Consider the following 22383-nt stretch of genomic DNA (forward strand, 5'->3'; position numbering starts at 1 on the left):
AGTCCCTGCTCCATCCCAATCCCTGCTCTGTCCCAATCCCTGCTCCGTCACAGTCCCTGCTCCATCCCCAAGGTCCTGGAAGGGCCAGGACCTGAGCCCCCATTCTGGGTCCTGCTTTAATCCTTTGGGATTCTCTCCTGGTCACAGTTTGGGAAGGGAAGATTCCCTCCCAGAGTTTGGGATTTGGGATGGGAACGGTGTTGAGCACAGCCTGGTGCGTTGGGGGTTGCCCGGTCCTGTTTATCCCATCTTCACTCAAGCAATGTTTTTCCCTCCTCGTCTCCTGCTCTGCCACTGGGGAGGGTCCCAAAAGGAACTGGGAGGGGGCAGAGCTGGGACAAAGGGACGTTCCCCACCATGGAATGTCCCCATTCCCAGGGAACAAAACAGGGACAGTTACTGGGAAGGGGTCGGGAAGGGGGGTCTGGCATTGGCCAACAACTGCAGTGAGCAGCACTTGGTTTTCCCTTTATTATTATTATTATTATTATTATTATTATAATTATTATTATTATTATTATTATTATTATTATTAAAATATATAAATGAAGTAAATAAAATAAATATAGTCCATATAATAAATGAATGTACTTATTATTAATATAATAATAACTATTATCACCATTATAATTATTAATATATTTATAGATAATATATTTGTATATTATTATAATAATATTATATATTATTATAATAATTCATATATCATTATAATCATAATTATAATTATGATCATTATCACTGTATTTACTTCATTCTCAATTACTGAACTCTCCTTATCTCAACACACAAGGTTTTACTTTGCTTCTCTTCCCATTCCAGGGCTGGAAGTGAGAAATGGGGGCTGGACAAGGAGCTGGGTCAGGCTTAATTTCCAGCTGAGCTTAACCCCCCGCACGGCCTCAGCCCAGCCGAGCTGGTGCTTTGGGGTGAAGTGTCACAAAATCCATCGGGGTTTTGTGACACTTCACCCGGGATGAAGCCATGGGAGCCAAATTTCCCAGCCGAGCTCTGGGATTCAGTGGGCCAGCCTGGGAAAGCCGGGACGCTCCAGGAGCTGAGCCGGGCTTTGTGCGGCTGAGAAACGGGGCCTAAACAAATCCCACGAGAGCTGTGGCCATCCCAAATCCCTGTCTGGGAATGGGAACGCCCAAATCCCCATTTTCCATTTGGTAATGGGAACACCACAGTGGCCATCCCAAATCCCTGTCTGGGAATGGGAACGTCCAAATCCCCATTTTCTCTTTGGGAATAGGAACACCATGATGGCCATCCCAAATCCCTGTCTGGGAATGGGAACGTCCAAATCCCCATTTTCTCTTTGGGAATAGGAACACCATGATGGCCATCCCAAATCCCTGTCTGGGAATGGGAACGCCCAAATCCCCATTTTCTCTTTGGGAATGGGAACACCATGATGGCCATCCCAAATCCCTGTCTAGGAATGGAAACACCCAAATCCCCATTTTCTCTTTGGGAATGGGAACACCATGATGGCCATCCCAAATCCCTGTTTGGGAATGGGAACACCCAAATCCCCATTTTCTCTTTGGGAATGGGAACACCATGATGGCCATCCCAAATCCCTGTCTGGGAATGGGAACGCCCAAATCCCCGTTTTCTGTTTGGTAAATGGGAACACCACAGTGGCCATCCCAAATCCCTGTCTGGGAATGGGAACGCCCAAATTCCCGTTTTCTGTTTGGGAACAGGAACACCACGGTGGCCATCCCAAATTCCCATTTTCTATTTGGGAATGGGAATGTCACAGTGGCCATCCCAAATCCCTGTTTTCTCTTTGGGAACGGGAATACCACGGTGGCCATCCCGAATTCCCATTTTCTGTTTGGGAACAGGAATACCACGGTGGCCACTCCAATCCCCGTTTTCTCTTTGGGAACGGGAATGTCACAGTGGCCACACCAAATCCCCTTTTTTCTCTCTGGGAATGGGAATGCCGTGCTTCTCCTCCCCGACTCCAGCTGCCAGCAGAGCCCGTGGATTCCGGCTGGGACACCCAATCCCGGGGTAACCGGATAGGGAGCAAGAGCTGGGAGCTCCCGGCCCCCTCTCCTTGTCTGAAGTGCCAAGAAATCTCCTCCTGCTGCTGCTGCGGCCACGGGGGAACAAGAAACCCGGCCAGAGACAAATCACCATCACCCTCAGCTCCCAGTGTGGTTTTTCCTGCCCCCTGAACCCCCTCTTTTCTTCCTTCCTGAACCCCCTCTTTCCCACATCCTGAGCTCCCTCTTTTCCACCCCCTGAACCCCCTCTTTCTTTCCCATCCCCTGAGCTCTCTTTCTTTCCCCCCTCCTGAACCCCCTTTTTCGCTGTTCCTGAGGTCCTTGCTTCCCCTCTCCTGAACCCCCTCTTTCTTTCCCACCTCCTGAACTCCCTTTTTCCCCCTCCTGAGCTCCCTCTTTCTTTCCCACCCCTGAACCTCCTCTTTCCAACCTCCTGAACTCCCTCTTTTCCTCCACCTGAACCCCTTCTTTCCCCACTTCTTGAATCCCTTCTTTCCCACCCCCGAGCTCCCTCCATCTTTCCCACCTCCTGCACCCCCTCTTTCCAACCTCCTGTACCCTCTCTTTCCCCCCTCCTGAGCTCCCTCTCTTTCCCACCCCCTGAACCCCCTCTTTCTTTCCCATCCCCTGACCTCCCTCTTTATTTCCCACCCCCTGAACCCCCTCTTTATTTCCCATCCCCTGAACCCCCTCTTTATTTCCCATCCCCTGAACTCCCTCTTTATTTCCCACCCCCTGAACCCCCTCTTTATTTCCCACCCCCTGAAACCCCTCTTTATTTCCCATCCCCTGAACTCCCTCTTTATTTCCCACCCCCTGAAACCCCTCTTTATTTCCCATCCCCTGAACTCCCTCTTTCTTTCCCCCCTCCCTGAATCCCCTCTTTCCCACCCCCTGAGCTCCCTCTTTCCAACCTCCTGAACCCCCTCTTTCCCTTCTCCTGAACTCCCTTTTCCCCTCTCCTGAACCCCCTCTTTCTTTCTCACCTCCCAGACCCCCTTTTTCCCACCTCCTGAGCTCTCTAACCTCCTTTCTCCCCGCTCCTGCACCCCTCTTTCTCTCCCTGCTCCTGCACCCCCTCTTTCCCTCTGGCTGTCCTTCCCCCTGCAGAGGAACCTCGGGCAGCTGAGGGTGGAATTTTCCCGGGATTTTCCCGGAATGCTGGACTGTGCTCAGCTCAATTCATAAATTACACAGAGCACCCCATAAAGAGACCCCCCCAAAACTCCCCTAAAACAGGACAAATCCAGGAGTTCTTCGTCCAGCAGGGAGCATTTCTCATCTCCTTCCACTAGGAACAGCAGAGGGCTTGGAAAGGCAGGAATTTTTGATCAGGGAATGTAAAGCAGTCAGGAAATAACCTGGGTTAGGCTCTCGGCACACAAAGGGAACAGACGCATTTCCACAGCGATATCTTGGCCCTCACATGATTAAAAACGTCGGGAAAATGGGAATCTCCCCTTCCTGGGGGTGCAAAGCTCTCTTTTCTTCAGGCCTGCCAGATAAAGGATCCTCTCTTCCCCATACAAAAGGCTTATGGGCTCAGGGATATCTGTCCCCAGCCTGAGCCTGGGGGCAGGGGAATTTGGGATTGGGATAAGCAGAGGAAAAGCCTCGGTCTGGTCCTTTCAAGGAGCCCCTGATTCCGCAGGACTGGGCAGGAGGGGATGAAGGGAAATGGAAATTGCAGGATGGCCTTCTCTGCGCCTGGGGCTCATCCCAGGCATCTCATCCCTGCCTTATTCCGTGGGGATAAATTGCACTTGGGATCATCTGAGCTAATCCCGGGCCCTGGCCCAGCTAACCCAGGCCTGCCTTTGAATCCCAGGCTGTATCCTCTGAGCCGGAGCGCAGTGCTCTCAGAAATCCCTTGTCAGAGGGATATCTGCCCATTCCCCCACAAATTTCCCTGTTTGGAGCAATATCCAGCCCCATGCCAGTCACATTTTAATAGTTTACTATCCAGCCTCATGCCAGTCAATATTTTAATATTTTCCCATCCAACCCCATGCCAGTCACATTTCAGTATTTTCCCATCCAGCCCTGTGCCAGGCAATATTTCAATATTTTCCCACCCAACCCCATGCCAGTCAACATTTTCATATTTTCCCATCCAGTCACATTTTAAGGATTTCCCCTTCCAAGCCAGACGTGGGGGGTTTGTACCATTCCAGAGCAGCTGTGAAGTTTCCCTCTTTGCAGCGACACTCCGTGTTTGTTTCCACCCCCAGGCTGCTGGACCTCAACCTCCACACCCCCTGGTGTCCCTGCTGGTTGGATTCCTCTCCAAACCTCTGCAGCTTTTCCATTCCAGGTGCCCACCTCTCTTCTCCTCCTCATTCCAAATTATTTTGGTTTCTCATCCTAAAAAAACCTGATCCCTCTGAAACAACTGCTGCCCTTCACACAACTCCATATCCCATGAGGGACTGGGAGTGGAAAAACCAGGATTTGGTGTCCCTGAGGAGAAGGACAAGTCCTGGCTGCTCATTTTCAGTTCCACTCGAAAACAAAGGTGAGCTTGGGAACTCCTTTCCCCCTCCACAGCTCAGCCATGCCTCGTGTGGGATCAGCAGGATTGTCTGCACGAGTTTCCCCAAATTAAACCCCAAATCTCCATCTCTGAGCTCAGCTCCATGGTCCAGCCAGGCCTGGACGAGCTCTGGGTTGTGCCTAAATGAGCCACCCGGGATGAGCTGTGGAGCCCCCCCTCAGCTGTGCAGTCCTTGGGGTCACACCCAGCACCAGAGGGGCCCCCCCTGCTCCAGGATGGTTTTTGGGGGTGCTCCAGGTGTTGGGGATCCCCTCACCCTAACCCGGCTGTGGGAATGACCAGTGCTGGGCTCAGGACAGAGCTGCTGCTCATTAACCAACGAACGAATTGCTCTCCCGCAGGAATTCCTGACAACAACAACCACCAGAACAACAACCCCAACCCAACCCAACCCCAACCCCAACCCCAACCCCAACCCCAACCCCAACCCCAACCAGTGCGGCCGCTCCGCGGTGCCAGCTCGCCGCGACGTCCCGGAGGCGTCCGCGCTCCCGGAGCCCGGAGAAGGCTGGAAAGGGGCACCCACCTGCGGGGAGAGGCCGTTGCTGACGGGGTTCATGTGGTTGGCGGGGGCTGCGGCGTTCATGAAGCTCTCGGAGTAGCTGGAGAAGCTGTGCCGGGCGCCGTAGGCAGAGCCGGAGTCGGCGGCGGCGGCCAGGCCGCCCTGGTGCATGGTGGAGGGCGGCAGCGGCTGCGGCCGGTGCACGGTGCTGCCGCCGTCTGCGGGGACACAGGGACACCAACGGGCTGGGATCCCCCCAGGACACCCCTGGGACACCACTGGGAAACCCCTGGGAAACCCCCGGGACACCCCCAGGACACCCCCGGGACACCCCCAGGACACCCCCAGGAAACCCCTGGGACACCCCCAGGACACACCCAGGAAACCTCCGGGAAACCCCCGGGACGCCCCCGGGACACACCTGGGACACCCCCAGGAAACCCCTGGGACACACCTGGGACACCCCCAGGAAACCCCCGGGACACCCAGGAATGGCAGCTTGGCCATCCTGGGACCTGGCAGCTCCACGCTTGGCGAAGCCAGGGGGAACCTCTGGGGTTTCACTTCATTCCCCACCCCCCCCAGAAAAAAAGCCACGAATTCCTTGGTTAAAGCCAAAGGCAGCTGGAATGAACAATATTCCTTCCACTGGAATATTCCTGCTGCTGAACCCTGGAATGGAGATTTACCCACAATGAGGTAAATCCCACACAACCCCCAATTTACAAGGTAGCTAACTAATTAACAACATTCCTTCCACTGGAATATTTTCTCTGCTGAACCCTGGAACGGGGATTTACCCACAATGAGGGTAAATGAGGCTGCTGGAATTAACAATATTCCTTCCACTGGAATGGAGATTTACCCACAATGAGGTAAATCCCACACAACCCCCAATTTCTTGGGATGTGCTCTGTGTCCAAAACTCCAGCCACAGGACGCAGCACAAGGGATGTGGGATGGAGGAGAAAAGGGAGGAATTTCCGTTGACTTGAGGAAAAACCCCAATTCTCCCAACTAAACGAAGACCACGAGAGCCTCCCCGCTGTGGCAGGGAGTGGCCGAGCAGGAGGGCCTGGCCGAGAATCCCGGGATGGTTGGGACGGGACCCCAAAGCCCTCAGCACGCCCAGGCGGGGAGGGGAGGCGGGAAGGGCAGCAGGGCTCACCTTGGGAGATGGTGGTGCTGGGGTACGAGGAGTCGGGCAGCTGGTACGGGGGCAGCGCGGGCATGCCCGTGGGCGGGAAGCCCCCCGGCAGCAGGTGGTTGAAGGCTGCCAGCTGGTTGGCTCCGGCCTGCTTGCGCCAGCGCGCCCGCCGGTTGCTGAACCACACCTGGGGGACAGAGAACACCCCGTGGGTGACACCTGAGCTGTGCCTGTCACACCTGGGGGACAGAGAACACCCCGTGGGTGACACCTGAGCTGTGCCTGTCACACCTGGGGGACAGAGAACACCCCGTGGGTGACACCTGAGCTGTGCCTGTCACACCTGGGGGACAGAGAACACCCCGTGGGTGACACCTGAGCTGTGCCTGTCACACATGAGGGACTGGAAACACCCTGCAGATGACACCTGAGCTGTGCCTGTCACACCTGGAGGGCAGAGAACACCTCATGGGTGACACCTGAGCTGTGCCTGTCACACCTGGAGGGCAGAGAACACCTCATGGGTGACACCTGAGCTGTGCCTGTCACACCTGGAGGGCAGAGAACACCTCATGGGTGACACCTGAGCTGTGCCTGTCACACCTGGGGGACAGAGAACACCCCGTGGGTGACACCTGAGCTGTGCCTGTCACACCTGGAGGGCAGAGAACACCTCATGGGTGACACCTGAGCTGTGCCTGTCACACCTGGGGGACAGAGAACACCTCATGGGTGACACCTGAGCTGTGCCTGTCACACCTGGAGGGCAGAGAACACCTCATGGGTGACACCTGAGCAATGCCTGTCACACCTGGGGGACAGAGAACACCCCGTGGGTGACACCTGAGCTGTGCCTGTCACATTTCTGTAGGGTAAAAAAAGATTCCCAAGTGTTTTATTGGAAAAAAACTCCTTTCTGCAGGGTAAAAAGGGCTGCCCCAGTGTGTTTTACTGGGGGAAATCTCCTTTATGAGGGGTAAAAAGAGATTCCCAAGTGTTTTATCGAGGGAAATCTCCTTTCTGCAGGGTAAAACGGGCTGCCCAAGCTGTCTCCCGGGCTGGCTTTGCTCCGTGTCACCACAGAGGGCTCTCAGGCCTGGTTCTGTTTGGGCTTCACGAGGATAAGCTTTCAAGCCAGATGAGAACGCAGCTGCTGGGCTTCGGGAGGCCTCGAGAGCTGCAAAACACGATTGAATTTCACAGCAATGGGAAAAAAGGGAGCAGAAATCAGGAGTGGGGGGAACTCCCCCCTCCAGCAGGTTCCCAAGCTGCTCAGCCTCAGAGCAGGGGCTGGGCTTACAGAAGGGTTCCCACACCTTGGGGGCCAACCCCAAACTCCCTTCCCAAATCCTGCAGAGCCAACCCCAAAGTCCCTTCTCCAAATGGTGCAGAACCAACCCCGAACCCCATTCCCCAAATCCTGATGAAAAAAACCCATACTCCTTTCCCCAGACACTCAGAGCCAATCCCAAAATCCCTTCCCCAAATCCTGAGAACCAACCCTAAACTCCCCCAAATCCTGCAGAACTAAACCTAAACTCCCTCCCCAAATCCTGCTGAAAAAAACCCAAAATCCCTTTCCCAAATCCTGCAGAACCAACCCCAAACTCCCTTCCCAGACACCACAGAACCGTGGTCCCACAAGCCCCAAACAGGACCCCAGTCTCAAAGTGGGCACTTTTCTGTCGAGTTCCCTATCAATGATTCCCCATTCCTGGGTGTTTTTCCCACTGGAAAAGGCAATTTTTGGTCAGGGGGTTCTGCCTCCCCTTCGTGCCTGCTGGGAAGGGTCCCCTGAGCTTCCCCTCGGGGTTGCTTTGGGGTTCCTGGTTCTGTTCCCTGGTTCTGGGGTGCTGTGGGGGCCGTTTGATCAAACCCCGTTTGTGGGGTCGTTCTGGAGTTGCTCTTGGGTTCTCTGGATCTGTTCCCCGTTTGTGGGGTTGCTCTGGGGCTGCTCTGGGGGTCCCTGGATCTGCTCCCCATTCCTGGGGTTGCTCTGGGGTCGCTTTGGGGTTCCCTGGATCTGCTCTCCGTTTGTGGGGTCACTCTGGTGTTGCTCTGGGGTCACTCTGGGGTTCCCTGGATCTATTCCCCGTTCCTGGGGTGCTCTGGGGTTGCTCTGGGGTTGCTGTGGGGTTGCTCTGCGGTCACTGTGAGGTCACTGGGGGTTCCCTGGATCTATTCCCTGTTCCTGGGGTGCTCTGGGGTTGCTCTGGTGTTGCTGTGGGGTCGCTCTGGGGTCACTCGGGTTCCCTGGATCTATTCCCCATTCCTGGGGGTGCTCTGGGGTTGCTGTGGGGCAGCTCTGGGGTTCCCTGGATCTGTTCCCCATTCCCGGGGTGCTCTGGGGTCACTCTGGGGTGACTCTGAGGTCACTCTGGGGGTTCCCCATTCCTGGGGTGCTCTGGGGTCACTCTGGGGTCACTATGGGGTCACTATGGGGGTTTCCCATTCCTGGGGTCACTCTGGGGTCACTCTGGGGTCACTCTGGGGGTTCCCCATTCCCGGGGTGCTCTGGGGTCACTCTGGGGTCACTCTGGGGTCACTCTGGGGTCACTATGGGGGTTTCCCATTCCTGGGGTCACTCTGGGGTCACTATGGGGTCACTCTGGGGTTCCCCATTCCCGGGGTGCTCTGGGATCACTCTGGGGTCACTCTGGGGTCACTATGGGGGTTTCCCATTCCTGGGGTCACTCTGGGGTCACTCTGGGGTCACTCTGGGGTTCCCCATTCCCGGGGTGCTCTGGGGTCTGTCTGGCCAAGCCCCGCTCCCGGGGCCGTGGTGGCTCAGCAGGGCCCAGGCCTGGCCAGGCCCCATTTCCCGCTGGTTTTTTTCTGGTTTTTGCACCACGAGCACCAGAAACCCCCGCTCCCCCGTGGCCCCGGTGCCAGTGAGGTCTGGGAGGTTTGTGGGGCCCTGGCAGGTCCTTGGCACCGAGCCCCCCTTGCCCAGAGCCCTCAGCAGGGTGACAGAAATGGGTCACCTCACATCCCCTGAGCTCCGAGCCACCGGGGCCAGCGGGGCCGCGGCTCCTGGCACCCAAATCCCCCAAATCTGGGACAAGGCTGAGGGGAGAGCCCTGAATGGACCCTGAGCACTTTGCATTCATCCAGCCCTGTCCATGGAAGGTTCTGGGAGCAGCACAAAGGAATAAAGGAATAACCTAAATAACCTTCTGTGTGCCCTGGTCATGCAAAGAGCATCCCCCGGCCCCTTTTTCATCCTGCACGGGTGCAAATTCCAGCCTGGAACTGGGGCTGTGGGACTGCTCCGTCCTGTCCCATCACTCCCTTCCACTCCCACAGCTTGGGCATTTCTGGTGCTTAAGGACAGAAATAAACCTTGTCTTTGCAGAGGAAAGGAAGAAAAAGAAACCTCTTTGAAGGGGAAAAGGAGAGGAATAAACCTTGTCTTTGCAGAGGAAAAGGAGAGAAATAAAACCTGTCTCTGCAGAGGAAAAGGAGAGAAATAAAACCTGTCTCTGCAGAGGAAAAAGAGAGAAATAAATCTTGTCTTTGCAGAGGAAAAGGAGAAAAGAAACCTCTTTGAAGGGGAAAAGGAGAGAAACAAACTTTGCAGAGGAAAAGGAGCCTCCTTGCAGAGGAAAAAAGAGGAATAAACCTTTCTTTGCAGAGGAAAAGAGAGGAATAAACCTTTCTTTGCAGAGGAAAAGGAGAGGAATAAACCTTTCTTTGCAGAGGAAAAGGAGAGGAATAAACCTTTCTTTGCAGAGGAAAAGGAGAGGAATAAACCTTTCTTTGCAGAGGAAAGGACTGGGGCTGGAAGAGCTCCCACCCCAAAAAGATCAAGATCCCAGTGCAGAGATCAGCACATCAAAGTCCAACTCTTGAAGCAAAACCATCGCCAAGATCCAAACCCAGGCACGGAGAGAGAAAAGAAACGGAACCCCAGGAATGCCAAAGCCACCCCAGCGATTCCTGACCTCCCCAAGGGTGGGAAAGGTCTTTTTCTTTTCCCAACCAAGAGCCCGAGGCTGCAAATCCACCTGGGATGAGGCGCTCGGGAGGAAGATGTGGAGTGAGATGTTCTGGGTGGGACAGGAGGACTTGGCTGCCCTGGGGCCTGGTTACGTGATCAGAACACAGCTCGGAACAGATTTGAGCTGTTTCATGCCCCGTGTGAGGGGATTTTTGACTCATTTACACTTTAAATCTGTTCAGGATTAAAATCCACCTGTGTGAGAGCGGCACCTCCCCTCCCGCTCTCCGCCCCGCTGCAATTCCTTTGTTTTATATGGAGATAAAAGGATCCTCCGCATCCCTTTACAGCCAGGTAGAGCCACCCTGGGGATGAGCCTTTTTGGTGTGCAGTGCTGGAGAAGAAAGGGAAGATAAACTCCAAGGGAGAGGATTATCAGCCAGGAAATCCAGCTCCTAATTACGCTCCTCCCGTGACTCCAGGAAAACTGTTGCTTTTGGGATTGAAATGAGCCAATTTGAGTCCTTACACAGCGCGTGCATGGGGTTAAACTGAGCAGAACCCTCTGATTTTCACATTTTGGGCCATTTCCACACTCAGCCAGCTGAGACTGAGCCTCTTGCACTCCGGAAGGTGCCGGAGCCAGAGCGAGATCTTGGTGTTTGTCAGAGACAACAGACGAGGAATGGTAACCCTAAAAAATCCACCTGCACCAAAAGAGGTTCCCAGGAGTCTAAAGCAGAGCTTCCCACCGAGCCTGGCTGGAGGCTGCACGAGTATGTGCCACATTGGTAATCAATTATTTTAATATATTATTATATTCTATATTATTATATTATATACTATATTATTCTATATTATAAATATATTATTATAAATATATTGTTTCATTATTTTATTTATTGCTAATAATTTTCTCACTTTTTTTATTCTTAGTTTTTTTCATTTGTCCATTTTTTTCTTTTTTTCTTTTTTTCATTTTTTCTTTTTTCATTTTTTCATTTTCCTTTTTTTATTTTTTCATTTTTCCATTTTTCCATTTTTCATTTTTCCATTTTTTCCATTTTTCCATTTTTTCATTTTTTCATTTTTTCATTTTTCCATTTTTCCATTTTTCCATTTTTCATTTTTCATGTTTCATTTTACATTTTTCATTTTACATTTTTCATTTTTCATTTTTCAGGTTTCCATTTTTTCATTTCCCATTTTTTCATTTTTTTCACTTTTTCGCTTTTCCATTTTTTCATTTCATGGCCCGAACAGGTCGATTCTGCCCCTCATTTGTAACCCCGAGAAGAAAAAGCAGAGCCTCTGCAGCTAAGGACGTTTGCAATTCCTCCCCTTCCCCCAGCTCAAAGGTGGCTGGGGCCTTTTATGCTCATAAATCATTTTATTGGTGGTTGAAATCCCGAGGCTGGAGCAGCTCGCTGTAATGCGAGGTGCACTTCAAAGGGAACCTGCCTTCGGTTCCGCCTGCTCGGGCTTTATCAGCCCCGAAAGATTCCCCTGCCACGGGATCCTGTTACAGCATGGCGAGCCCGGCCCGCTCCAGCCGCCCTGCAGGAGGGAGACCAGGGAGAGGAGGAAGGCTGGGAGCTGCTGGGGAGGTTTCTCCGAGGCTGGGCTTAAAAAAGGGTTCCCACACCTTGGGGGCCAACCCCAAACTCCTTTCCTCAAATCCTGCAGAACCAACCCCAAACTCCCCCAAATCCTGCAGAGCCAACCCCAGAGTCCCTTCCCTAAATCCTGCAGAACCAACCCCAAACTCTCTTCCCGAAACCCTGCAGAGTCAACGCCAAAATCTCTTCCCAGACGCGGCAGAACCAACCCCAAACTCCCCCAAATCCTGCAGAGCCAACCCCAAACTCCCCCAAATCTTGCAGAACCAACCCCAAACTCTCTTCCCGAAACCCTGCAGAGTCAACGCCAAAATCTCTTCCCAGACGCGGCAGAACCGACCCCAAACTCCCCCAAATCCTGAAGAGCCAACCCCAAACTCCCCCAAATCCTGCAGAGCCAACCCCGAAGTCCCTTCCCTAAATCCTGCAGAACCAGCCCCAAACTCCTTTCCCCAGATGCTGCAGAACCAACCCTAAACTCCCCAAATCCTGCAGAACCAACCCTAAAATCTCTTCTCAGACGCTGCAGAATCAACCCCCAACTCCCTTCCCAAATCTTGCAGGGCCAATCCCAAACTTCTTTCCTCAAATCCTGCAGAACCAGCCCCAAAGTCCCTTCCCAAATTGTGCAGAGCCAACCACAAACTCCTTTCCCCAGATGCTGCAGAACCAAACCCAAAATCCCTTCTCAAATCCTGCTGAAGAAACCCCAAAATCCCTTCCCCAACTGCTGCAGAGCCAACCCCAAAATTCCTTCCCCAAAATCCTGCAGAACCAGCCCCAAACTCCCTCCCCAGACAGCACAGAACCAACCCAGAATTTGGGGCCGGCCCTTGGGGACAGGGAAGGATCTGCAGCAGGAAAATCAGCCGCTGCTGGTTCTTCCCAAAGGCAGAGCTGTACCTGCTGCTTTTGGGGTTTTCCCCGTGGATCAGCTCCAAAATCATGCCTTAAATAAAGAAATGTGTCCTAAAAACCACCTGGCATTGCTGAGGGGGAGCAGAGAGGGGGTCGAAAAATCTGGGAAGGAAATACCCACGGAGTCCTTGTGTCCTGCACCTTGCTCAGCCCCGCTCCTGGATGTCCTAAATATCCTGAATATCCTAAATATCCTGAATATCCTGAGTATCCTGAATGTTCTGGATATCCTGAATATCCTGGATATTCTAAATATCCTGAATATCCTAAATATCCTGAATGTCCCAAATGTCCTGGATATTCTAAATATCCTGAATGTCCTGGATATCCTGAATATCCTGAGTATCCTGAATATCCTGAATATCCTGAATGTCCTAAATATCCTGGATATCCTAAATATCCTGGATATCCTAAATATCCTGAATATCCTGAATATCCTGAATGTCCTGAATGTCCTGGATATTCTAAATATCCTGGATATTCTGAATATCCTAAATATCCTGAATATCCTGAATATCCTGAATGTCCTGAATGTCCTGGATATTCTAAATATCCTGGATATTCTGAATATCCTAAATATCCTGAATATCCTGAATATCCTGAATGTCCTGAATGTCCTGGATATTCTAAATATCCTGGATATTCTGAATATCCTAAATATCCTGAATATCCTGAATTTTGTGGATATCCCTCAGGCCTCCCACGGATGCAAGAGGGAGCTGGGAATGCTCCCAGCTCATCCCTGTGTCTTAGGCTGGAAATGGGGGTGTGTGTTCTATTCCAGTCTGTCAGAGCTGGGGCAGTTCTCTTCTGTTCATTGGGCACTTTTCTTTATCTCTTCCACAAACCAATCCTCCCTCCAGAAGATACCTTCTGTTAATGGGCCATTAATTATTAATTATCTTCTGTCCATGGCCAGTGAGTGTCCCTGCATGGCGGATAAAATTCCATCATCCCATGGGAGATGCTCTGCCCAGGGGGAGGAGCCAAGCATTCCTACCTGGATACAATCTGAGATTTTGGGACACCACAGCAGCCTTTGCCCACTGCATTCCCAGAGGAGCAGCTCTTCCCCACTGCATTCCCAGAGGGAGCCCAGGCCCATCTCCACCAGCCCTGGAGCTTCAGAGGAAAACTCCAGCCTTGTCCAGGATCCCTGCTCCAGCAGAAGCACAGCTGGCACTGCAGGAGGGCTGAGCCACCATGGAATGGGACTGTGCCACCACCCTGACCCACAGGGTGTCAGGGCCTGTTCTGACTCTGTCAGTGTTGTTTTGCATTACTGCATTGTTTATTTTATTTTTTAAAATTTTCTTCCTGAATAAAGAACTGTTATTCCTGCTCCCATATCTTTGCCTGAGAGCTCCTCAATTTCAAAATGATAACAATTCAGAGGAGGGGGTTTGCATTTCCCATTTCAGGGGAGGCTCCTGCCTTCCTCAGCAGACACCTGTCTGTTCAAACAGAGACACCCTGCTGGAGCAGCTGCCTGCCAGGATGGGGCTGGAGCGAATTATCCCAGCTCTGGGTCAGCTCCCACAATTTGTCAGACAAGGAGAGGAAAGGAAGGTCAAAAAGAGCCTCCTGTGGGAGGGAAAAAAAAAAAAAAAACCAGCCTGTTGTGCTCCTGCTCAGCCTAATCAGGACTTGATGTGGGAGAAAGATGGATGGGGTGGATGAGGAAATAAATGGAAACAGGGCTGGGAAAGCCAAGGGGGCTGCAGCACCTGTTTGTGCTCAGGGGCTGCAGCAACCAGGTGGGAAAGGCTCTTTATGGCCTCAGCACACCCAGAATGTTCCACGGGGTCAGCTGAGGGCTCTTCCCAGCTGGGGAACGGGGATTTTGCTGGGTCAGGGCCTCAGCACACCCCAAATATTCCATAGGGTCAGGTGAGAACCCTTCCCAGCTGGGGAAAATGGGATTCTCCCAGCCCAGGGGCTCAGGACACCCTAAATATTCCATAGGGTGGGCTGAGAGCCCTTCCCAGCTGGAGAAAAGGGATTTTGCTGGGTCAGGGAATCAGGACACCACAAATATTCCAAAAGATCAGCTGAGGGCCCTTCCCAGGTGGAGAAATTGGATTCTCCTGGGTCAGGGCCTCAGCACACCCCAAATATTCCATAGCGTGGGCTGAGAGCCCTTCCCAGCTGGGGAAAATGGGATTCTCCCAGCCCAGAGGCTCAGGACACCCTAAATATTCCATAGGGTGGGCTGAGAGCCCTTCCCAGCTGGAGAAAGGGAATTTTGCTGGGTCAGGGGATCAGGACATCCTAAATATTCCATAGGGTCAACTGAGAACCCTTCCCAGCTGGAGAAAGGGGATTTTGCTGGGTCAGGGGATCAGGACATCCTAAATATTCCATAGGGTCAGGTGAGAACCCTTCCCAGCTGGAGAAAGGGGATTTTGCTGGGTCAAGGCCTCAGCACACCCCAAATATTCCCCGCTCCTGGCGGGAATATTCTTCCTTCCAGGTGGGATCCCCTAAATCCACAAACACCACAGTGGGGACATTTCCTCTGCTGCCTGCGACACCGGGGACGTGGGAGCATCACCGAGCCCACTGAGAGAATTCCAGAGAGAACAGGGAGAAAAATCCCAGCAGGACACACAGATTTGGGGCCTTTTTGGGGTTTTTTTCCTGCTGTCCCTGCTCAGTGCTGAGCCTTTTCCTCTGATGTGGTGGAGATAAATACAAAATATTCCATTTTAAACCAGGTTAGTGGAGCAGAACAAATGGCTCCTCACAAATGAGATTATCCAGGGAATTCAGCCTGAATTTCTGCCGGCACATCCCAGTTCCCTGAGGTGGCAGCTTTTTGTAGGATTTCAGTGAACAGGTGAGTAGGGTTTTTTTGGGGAAACCACCTGGTTTTGGTTAAACAAACCCTTGTGAGCAGGGAAATATTTCACTGGGACATTGGTTCCTCCAGGGTTGCAACATTCCTGAGAAAATTCCTCAAGGGAATGGGATGGGGGGGAATGGGATAGAGGGGAATGGGATAGGGAGGAATGGGATAGAGGGAAAATGGGATAGAGGGGAATGGGTTTGGGGGGGAGTGGGATAGGGGGAATGGGATTTGGGGGAATGGGATAAAGGGGGAATGGGATAGAGGGGAATGGGATAGAGGGGAGTGGAATGTGGGGGAATGGGATAAGGGGAAGTGGGATAGAGGGGAGTGGGATTGGGGGGGAATGGGATTGGGGAGAATGGGATAGGGGGGAATGGGATAGAGGGGAGTGGGATTTGGGGGAATGGGATTTGGGGAGTGGGATAGAGGGGAATGGGATAGAGGGAATGGGATAGAAGGGAATGGGATAGAGGGGAATGGAATAGGGGGAATGGGATAGGGGGAATGGGATATAGGGAATGGGATAGAGGGAATGGGATGGGGGAATGGGATAGAGGGAATGGGATAGAGGGAATGGGATGGGGGAATGGGATAGAAGGGAGTGGGATAGAGGGAATGGGATTGGGGGAATGGGATTGGGGGAATGGGACAGGGGGGAATGGGACAGAGGTTCCACTTCCACGTGAGAGTTCCTAAAGCCAGGCTGAAGCTCCCAGCCCCAAGCCCTGCCCAGTGCTGCAGCTTTACCCCTCCACACAGAATTAATACTAATTATCAATAAAATCATATTCCCATGGAACAAGCAGCTTTTGGCCACTGTTTGCCATCAGTGTTTTCCAGCTCCACGTTTTACAAGTTCTGTTTGCCAGGGGTGGTTTCAGCTGGCAGAGGAGATACTGCTAAAATCAAATGTAAACTTTATATAAATTATTATAATTTATATTAAATATAATGAAATATAAACTTTAAACCCATCCCTGTGTTTTGCTTCCCTGATTATCCCAGTCTAACTCTATGTCTGAGCACGGCTCAGATCATGTAATGTAAAGAAACAAAAAAGTATTCTAAAAATTTTACTCTAATTCTTATTACTCTTTCTTTTAATTACTGTTAATAATTTTTTTCTTGATACCCTTTTAAAATTTTAAACCTACTTTACCTTTCTCCTAATCCTACCTCACAACAAAAAAATAAATACACTGATCACCCCCTTGCCAGGGATGATTTCAACTGGCAGAGGAGATGCTGCTAAAATCAAATATAAACTTTAAATAAAGTAAAATCAGATGTAAACTTTATATAAATTATTATTAATTATATTAAATATAATTAAACACATCCCTGTGTTTTGCTTCCCTGTCTAACCCTGGGTCTGAGCTGGGGCTCGGGGAAGGTGCCAAACACCAGGAAGAGCTGGGTGCTGTGAGGAAGAGGCAATATTTTATAAATATTTTATATTTATAAAATATTTTTAAATTATAATAAAAATAGATGATAATAAATATATTTTTATAAATAAAATTATTTATAAATTATGTATAAATTATAATTTCTAAATTACTTTCTATTTATATAAATTTATATTTAATATAAATTATAGATATTATAATTTAAAAATATATATATATTTTCTAAATATTTTTCTCCTGGCAGCCAAACCTCCATGCTTTAAGAGCTGCACGGGAACATTTCGGGGCCAGCTTTGATGCTGGCACCCCGGGAGGTGCAGGAGGGGCAGATTTCCTGCTGCTGCCTGCCTCAGCCAGGCCGGGTTTAGCAGCGCCTCCACCGAGATCTCCTCTGCCAAGAAAAGCTCTCGGGAAAAGCTTCAGTGGCTCGAGGGTTAAAACCCGGCCCAGCAAAGCCTGCTCTGACTGTGGTCAACACTCCCCATGCTGACCCCACGAACCCCCATGTTGGAGAAGATGAAATAGATGAAATAGATGAACAGATGAAAGCCTTATAAATATGATTGCTGGCAAAAGATTCGGAAAACACAGAAACTATAAACGAGATTGAGATGAGAACAAGCTTTGAGATTCCAAACCTTGGTCACTGAACAACTGGAAAACAACAGCACAGCTGTAGGCAATTAAACAATGCCCTGTACCTACAGACAGGTCCAGGGGTCAGAGGGAATGTTGTGCCTCACCCCGCAGTGTGCGGCTCATCCCACACCTGTAGCCCTCCCCTGAAGCATCAGGGGTCTGTGATCCCATTGGGCCAAGTCTCGTTCCGTGCCCACTCTGAAGCCCTGATAAGGTGTGCCCGGGGGCCCGACGCTCTCTCAGAACCCTCTCTCGGAACCCTCTCTTGGAACCCTCTCTCGGAATCCTCTCTTGGAACCCTCTCTCAGAACCCTCTCTCGGAACCCTCTCTCGGAACCCTCCCTTGGAACCCTCTCTTGGAACCCTCTCTCAGAACCCTCTCTCAGAACCCTCTCTCAGAACCCTCTCTCGGAACCCTCTCTCGGAACCCTCTCTCAGAACCCTCTCTTGGAACCCTCTTTCGGAACCCTCTCCTGGCATCCTCTCCCATCCCTGCCACCCCTCTCTCTCTCTCCCTGTCTCTCCCTGCCCTCTCCCTGGGGCCAGCCACGAGCTGCGGCCGGCAGCTCTGAGCAGGGCCCCACACCCTTTACAATATTCCAAGACCTGACTTCAGAGATCTCTCGTCTCCATCCATCCTGGCCGTCCAGGAGTCCAGCGCTCCCCACACCTCACGGTGTCCCTGGGGAGACTGGGACCGTGAAGCCTTGGCCACCCTCCTTACTGGGCTTTACTGGGCTGGAACTGGAGCTTTGGGATGGGGAGCACAAAGGTTTTGGTCCCTGCCCTGGCTGGGGAGGAAGTTTTGGGGTAGGAGTTCTGCTCCTGAAAGCCCCGGGAGGTCCTGTTTGGTTTGGGGCCAGTGGGACAGACCCTGCTGCCCTAAATGGGTGCAGCCCAGTGGGGCAGCCAAGAAACACAAACAGGGCCTGGGGCTCCTCCAGGGCTTTGGCCTCTGGAAAACTCAACCATTCCCACCCCTGCAGGGCACCAGGGGCTCAAGGACTCAACCAGGGGCTCCCCCGGGCTCAAGAAAAGGAAGGACAGCACAAACAGCTCCAAGGTTCCCATCCTGGCAACAAATCCATGATTTGATCTAAAGTCCTGTTTTACTGATCCCAGAGGATCCCGTTCTGTGGATGGAGGATCCTCTGGGATCAGTGAAATGATCCTCCATCCCTCAAAGGAGGGGAACCAGGCCCCAGGGAGCACTTTCTGCTGTGGAGTTCTCCCTCTGGGTCACGCATTCCCTGCCCCACACATCCCAAAGAATCTGGCCCTACAGACCCTGACGCCGACCCCGTTCCCACTTCGACACCTCCCACCACCCCAGGGTGCTCCAAGCTGGCCTTGGCCACTTCCCGGGATCTCCAGCTGATCTCCAGGGCCTCCCCAGCTCACAGCCAGGAACCTCCTCCCAAAATCCTTCCTAGACCCTCCCTCCTCTGGGGAATTCCCGTTCCCCACTCCCATCCCGCTGTCCTCGCACCCCAGGCCCTGCTCAAAGTCCCTCTCCAGCCCTCCCTGCTCAGATGCTGGGGCTTGGAATTCAAATTCAGGCAATTCTTCCTCGCCTGAAGCTCAGGTGGGGAAAGATTTTCTACTGGATCTTGCAGCTCCTTCCCATGGAAAAGGGAATTTCTCGGTGTGGTAAATGTAAATGCAAATGTAATGTAAAGAAACAAAAAAGTATCCTAAAACTTTCGTTCTAATTCTTATTACTCTTTCTTTTCATTCCTAAATAATTAATTTATTAATTTAAAACAATCTATTAATTTATTAATAAATTATTTCATAAGTTATTAATTAATTAATTAATAATTTTATAATTTATTAATTTAAAAATATAAACCTGCTTTACCTTTCTCCTAACCTACCTCACAACAAAAAATAACCACATCAGTGATTAACTGACACTGAAGCCACCCATGGGATTCCTTTTGTGGGGCTGAGGTGCTGCAGCCCTGAACGAAATATCCCCAAAAAAATCCACATTTCTGTGGAATGCTCCCAGATCCCAGAATTGCTCCAAGGCTTTTTATCACCCTCAGGTGATGCTGATGCCTTTGGGGTTTTCTGGGGGAAATCTTGGCTGACTTTTTGGATGTTAAATTTCACAGCCTCCAATCCCTGGTTCAACCACAACACCGGGAAAAGAAGGAGAAGATTTGGAAATATTCTCTCTGCACCAGGGAATATTTGTGGAAAACACTCCCAGAGGAGAAATTTCCAAACTGGAAAATTTGGACAGTTTTGGTTTACTTCCCTTTTCCTGCTGGTGAAATAAGAGAAATGAGCAGCGAGGGTTGTTGGTAACCCACCCTAAAAACGGAACAGCTTTGGGAAAACCAGTCACAACTGGGGTTGTCCAGGACAGGGATTGATTCCAGCTCCCCAGCCCCATGGCTGCTGGCCCCGGTGGCTTTTGTGACACCGACATTGCTTGCAGAGGTCATTTCTACACCTACAGAAGAATCTCCTGGCAAAAGGATTTTCCTGCTGAAAACCACCCCACAAACAAATTCCCCATTGTTTATGGGAAATGGATTGTTCTGGGGAAAAGTCCCTCCACCAGGAATGCCAGGCAGAAAAGCTTCAAAGTTGTCACAAAATCCCTTTTAAGGCTTCCCCCCCCCCCCCCCATCAAAACTTTGACATCATCTGTGAGATAATGACAAGAACGGGTGAAAAATCCCAGGGAACATCCAAGATCAAAATCAAAGCTCGCGCTAAATGAACGGAGTGAATTCCTGTAAATTCCCAATTGCCGGGACATTCCTGGATTGTTTTCTGGGAGGGAGGGAAGGGCAGCTCAGGACAGACAGGTGAGAATTCCTTCAGGCCATTCCCTGAGTCAGGACAGGGACGAATCCCCGGAATTCCCAGGGAAATCCACACGGGCTCATCCCTGGCTCGGCTCAGCCTGGGATTGACCCGTTATCACTCATCCCTCCGGAAGCCCGAGCTGGAATGTGCATCCCAAACACCCAAAGGCCGCCGTGACCCGGCCAGAACCCCGCTCAGCCTGCCGGGATCTGCGGGAAAGGGAACAGGAACGGGAGCGGGAACAGGAACGGGAAAGGGAACAGGAACGGGAAAGGGAACGGGAATGGGAAAGGGAACGGAATGGGAGCGGGAATGGGAATGGGAACGGGAACGGGAATGGGAATGGGAATGGGAATGGGAACGGGAATGGGAATGGGAGCGGGAATGGGAATGGGAACGGGAATGGGAATGGGAATGGGAATGGGAGCAGGAACGGGAACAGGAACGGGAGCGGGAATGGGAACGGGAATGGGAGAGGGAATGGGAATGGAAGTGGGAATAGGAATGGGAATGGGAATGGGAATGGGAATGGGAGTGGGAACGGGAATAGGAACAGGAGTGGGAACTGGAGCGAGAAAGGGAACAGGAACAGGAGCGGGAATGGTAACAAGAGCGGTAACAGGAATGGGAGCAGGAACAGGAATGGGAAGGGGAACGGGAGCCCCGGGATGGGGGAGAGCGAGCAGTGCTCGGGACATTGCCCTTCGCCAAGAGAGGGGCAGAGAGAGATGGAAAATAAATCCCCTTGGAATTGTCCAGGGAGTGTCAAAGGGGGATTCCAGCACAGGAATGGGAATAGGAATAGGAATAGGAATAGGAATAGGAATAGGAATAGGAATAGGAACAGGAATTGGATGCAGGAATTGGAATCGGATGCAGGAATTGGATGCAGGAATAGGAACAGGAATAAGACTAGGAATAGGAATTGGATGCAGGAATTGGATGCAGGAAGAAAGCCACCCCTGAGCTGTGATCCAGGGGATGAGTGGAACAAGGACCAGATGTGGGGCAGCTGCTCTCCAGTCCCTCTTTGGGGTCACAAACCCCTCCGTGCCTCTGCCCCCACCCCACACGTGGAGCTCAGGGATGAGGAGGACGGGCAGACGTTGGTGAGGCCCTTCATGGAATGATGGAATGAACCATGGAATGAACCATGGAATGAACCATGGAATGAACCATGGAATGAATCATGGAATGAATCATGGAATGAATCATGGAATGAGTCCCAGGGTGGTTTGGGTTGGAGGAACCTCAAAGCCCACCCAGTGCCACCCCTGCCATGGGCAGGGACACCTCCTGTTATCCCAGAGGGCTCCAAGCCCCGTCCAGCCTGGCCCTGGACACTTCCAGGGATCCCGGGGCAGCCACAGCTTCCCTGGGCACCCTGTGCCAGGGTCTCACCGCATCACAGGGAGGAATTTCTCCCAGATATCCCACCTGAACTGTCCCTCTTTTAGTTCAGAGCCATTCCCCTTGTCCTGTTCCTCCAAACCTTGTGAACACTCCCAGAACCCCCGCTCTGAGCTGGCCCTGCTGCCTTAGAGCCATTTTTAACCCCAAACCCAACTCTTGGCTTAAAAACTCAGTCAAGACAGCAGAGAGCCCCCAAGGTGGGGGAAGATTCCCTGCTGGATGTGCCCATGTGGGTTTATCTGTGTGTGGGGGTATTTTTTTTTTTATTATTTTTTGCACAAGATCTTGACTGAGCGATGCTTGCAGATCCCGAGAGGCTGATATGCAGAAAATCAGGTGGTGGGAAGGAGCTGCCCGTGCCAGGCTGCTGGGATGAGAAAGGCAGCAGGAATGTGCCTCGGAGAGCAGCTGCTGCACAGCCCTGGCAGGAGCCTCCTCACCCAGAGCCTGGGAGCAGGGAGGGATTGGGAGCCTGGGACAAGGGGAAAAGGCTTTTTAAATTTAGTTAATTAATTAATTGATTAATTGATTTTTTTTCTTT

The 22383-nt window shown here is 51.6% G+C and overlaps 1 protein-coding gene across 1 annotated transcript in view; it reads right to left on the reverse strand.

The window, feature by feature from the left end:
* PAX7 (paired box 7) overlaps positions 1–22383 on the reverse strand; it is a 116211-nt gene that overhangs the window by 38155 nt on the left and 55673 nt on the right. The window contains exons 7-8 of the mRNA XM_053997398.1: positions 6249–6414; positions 5105–5298 (exon numbers count right to left, since the gene is read on the reverse strand). Coding sequence (XP_053853373.1) covers positions 5105–5298; positions 6249–6414 — 360 coding nt within the window. The remainder of the gene's footprint in view (positions 1–5104; positions 5299–6248; positions 6415–22383) is intronic.

This window comes from Vidua macroura, chromosome 23, assembly GCF_024509145.1.
Source record: "Vidua macroura isolate BioBank_ID:100142 chromosome 23, ASM2450914v1, whole genome shotgun sequence".
Taxonomy (NCBI): domain Eukaryota; kingdom Metazoa; phylum Chordata; class Aves; order Passeriformes; family Viduidae; genus Vidua; species Vidua macroura.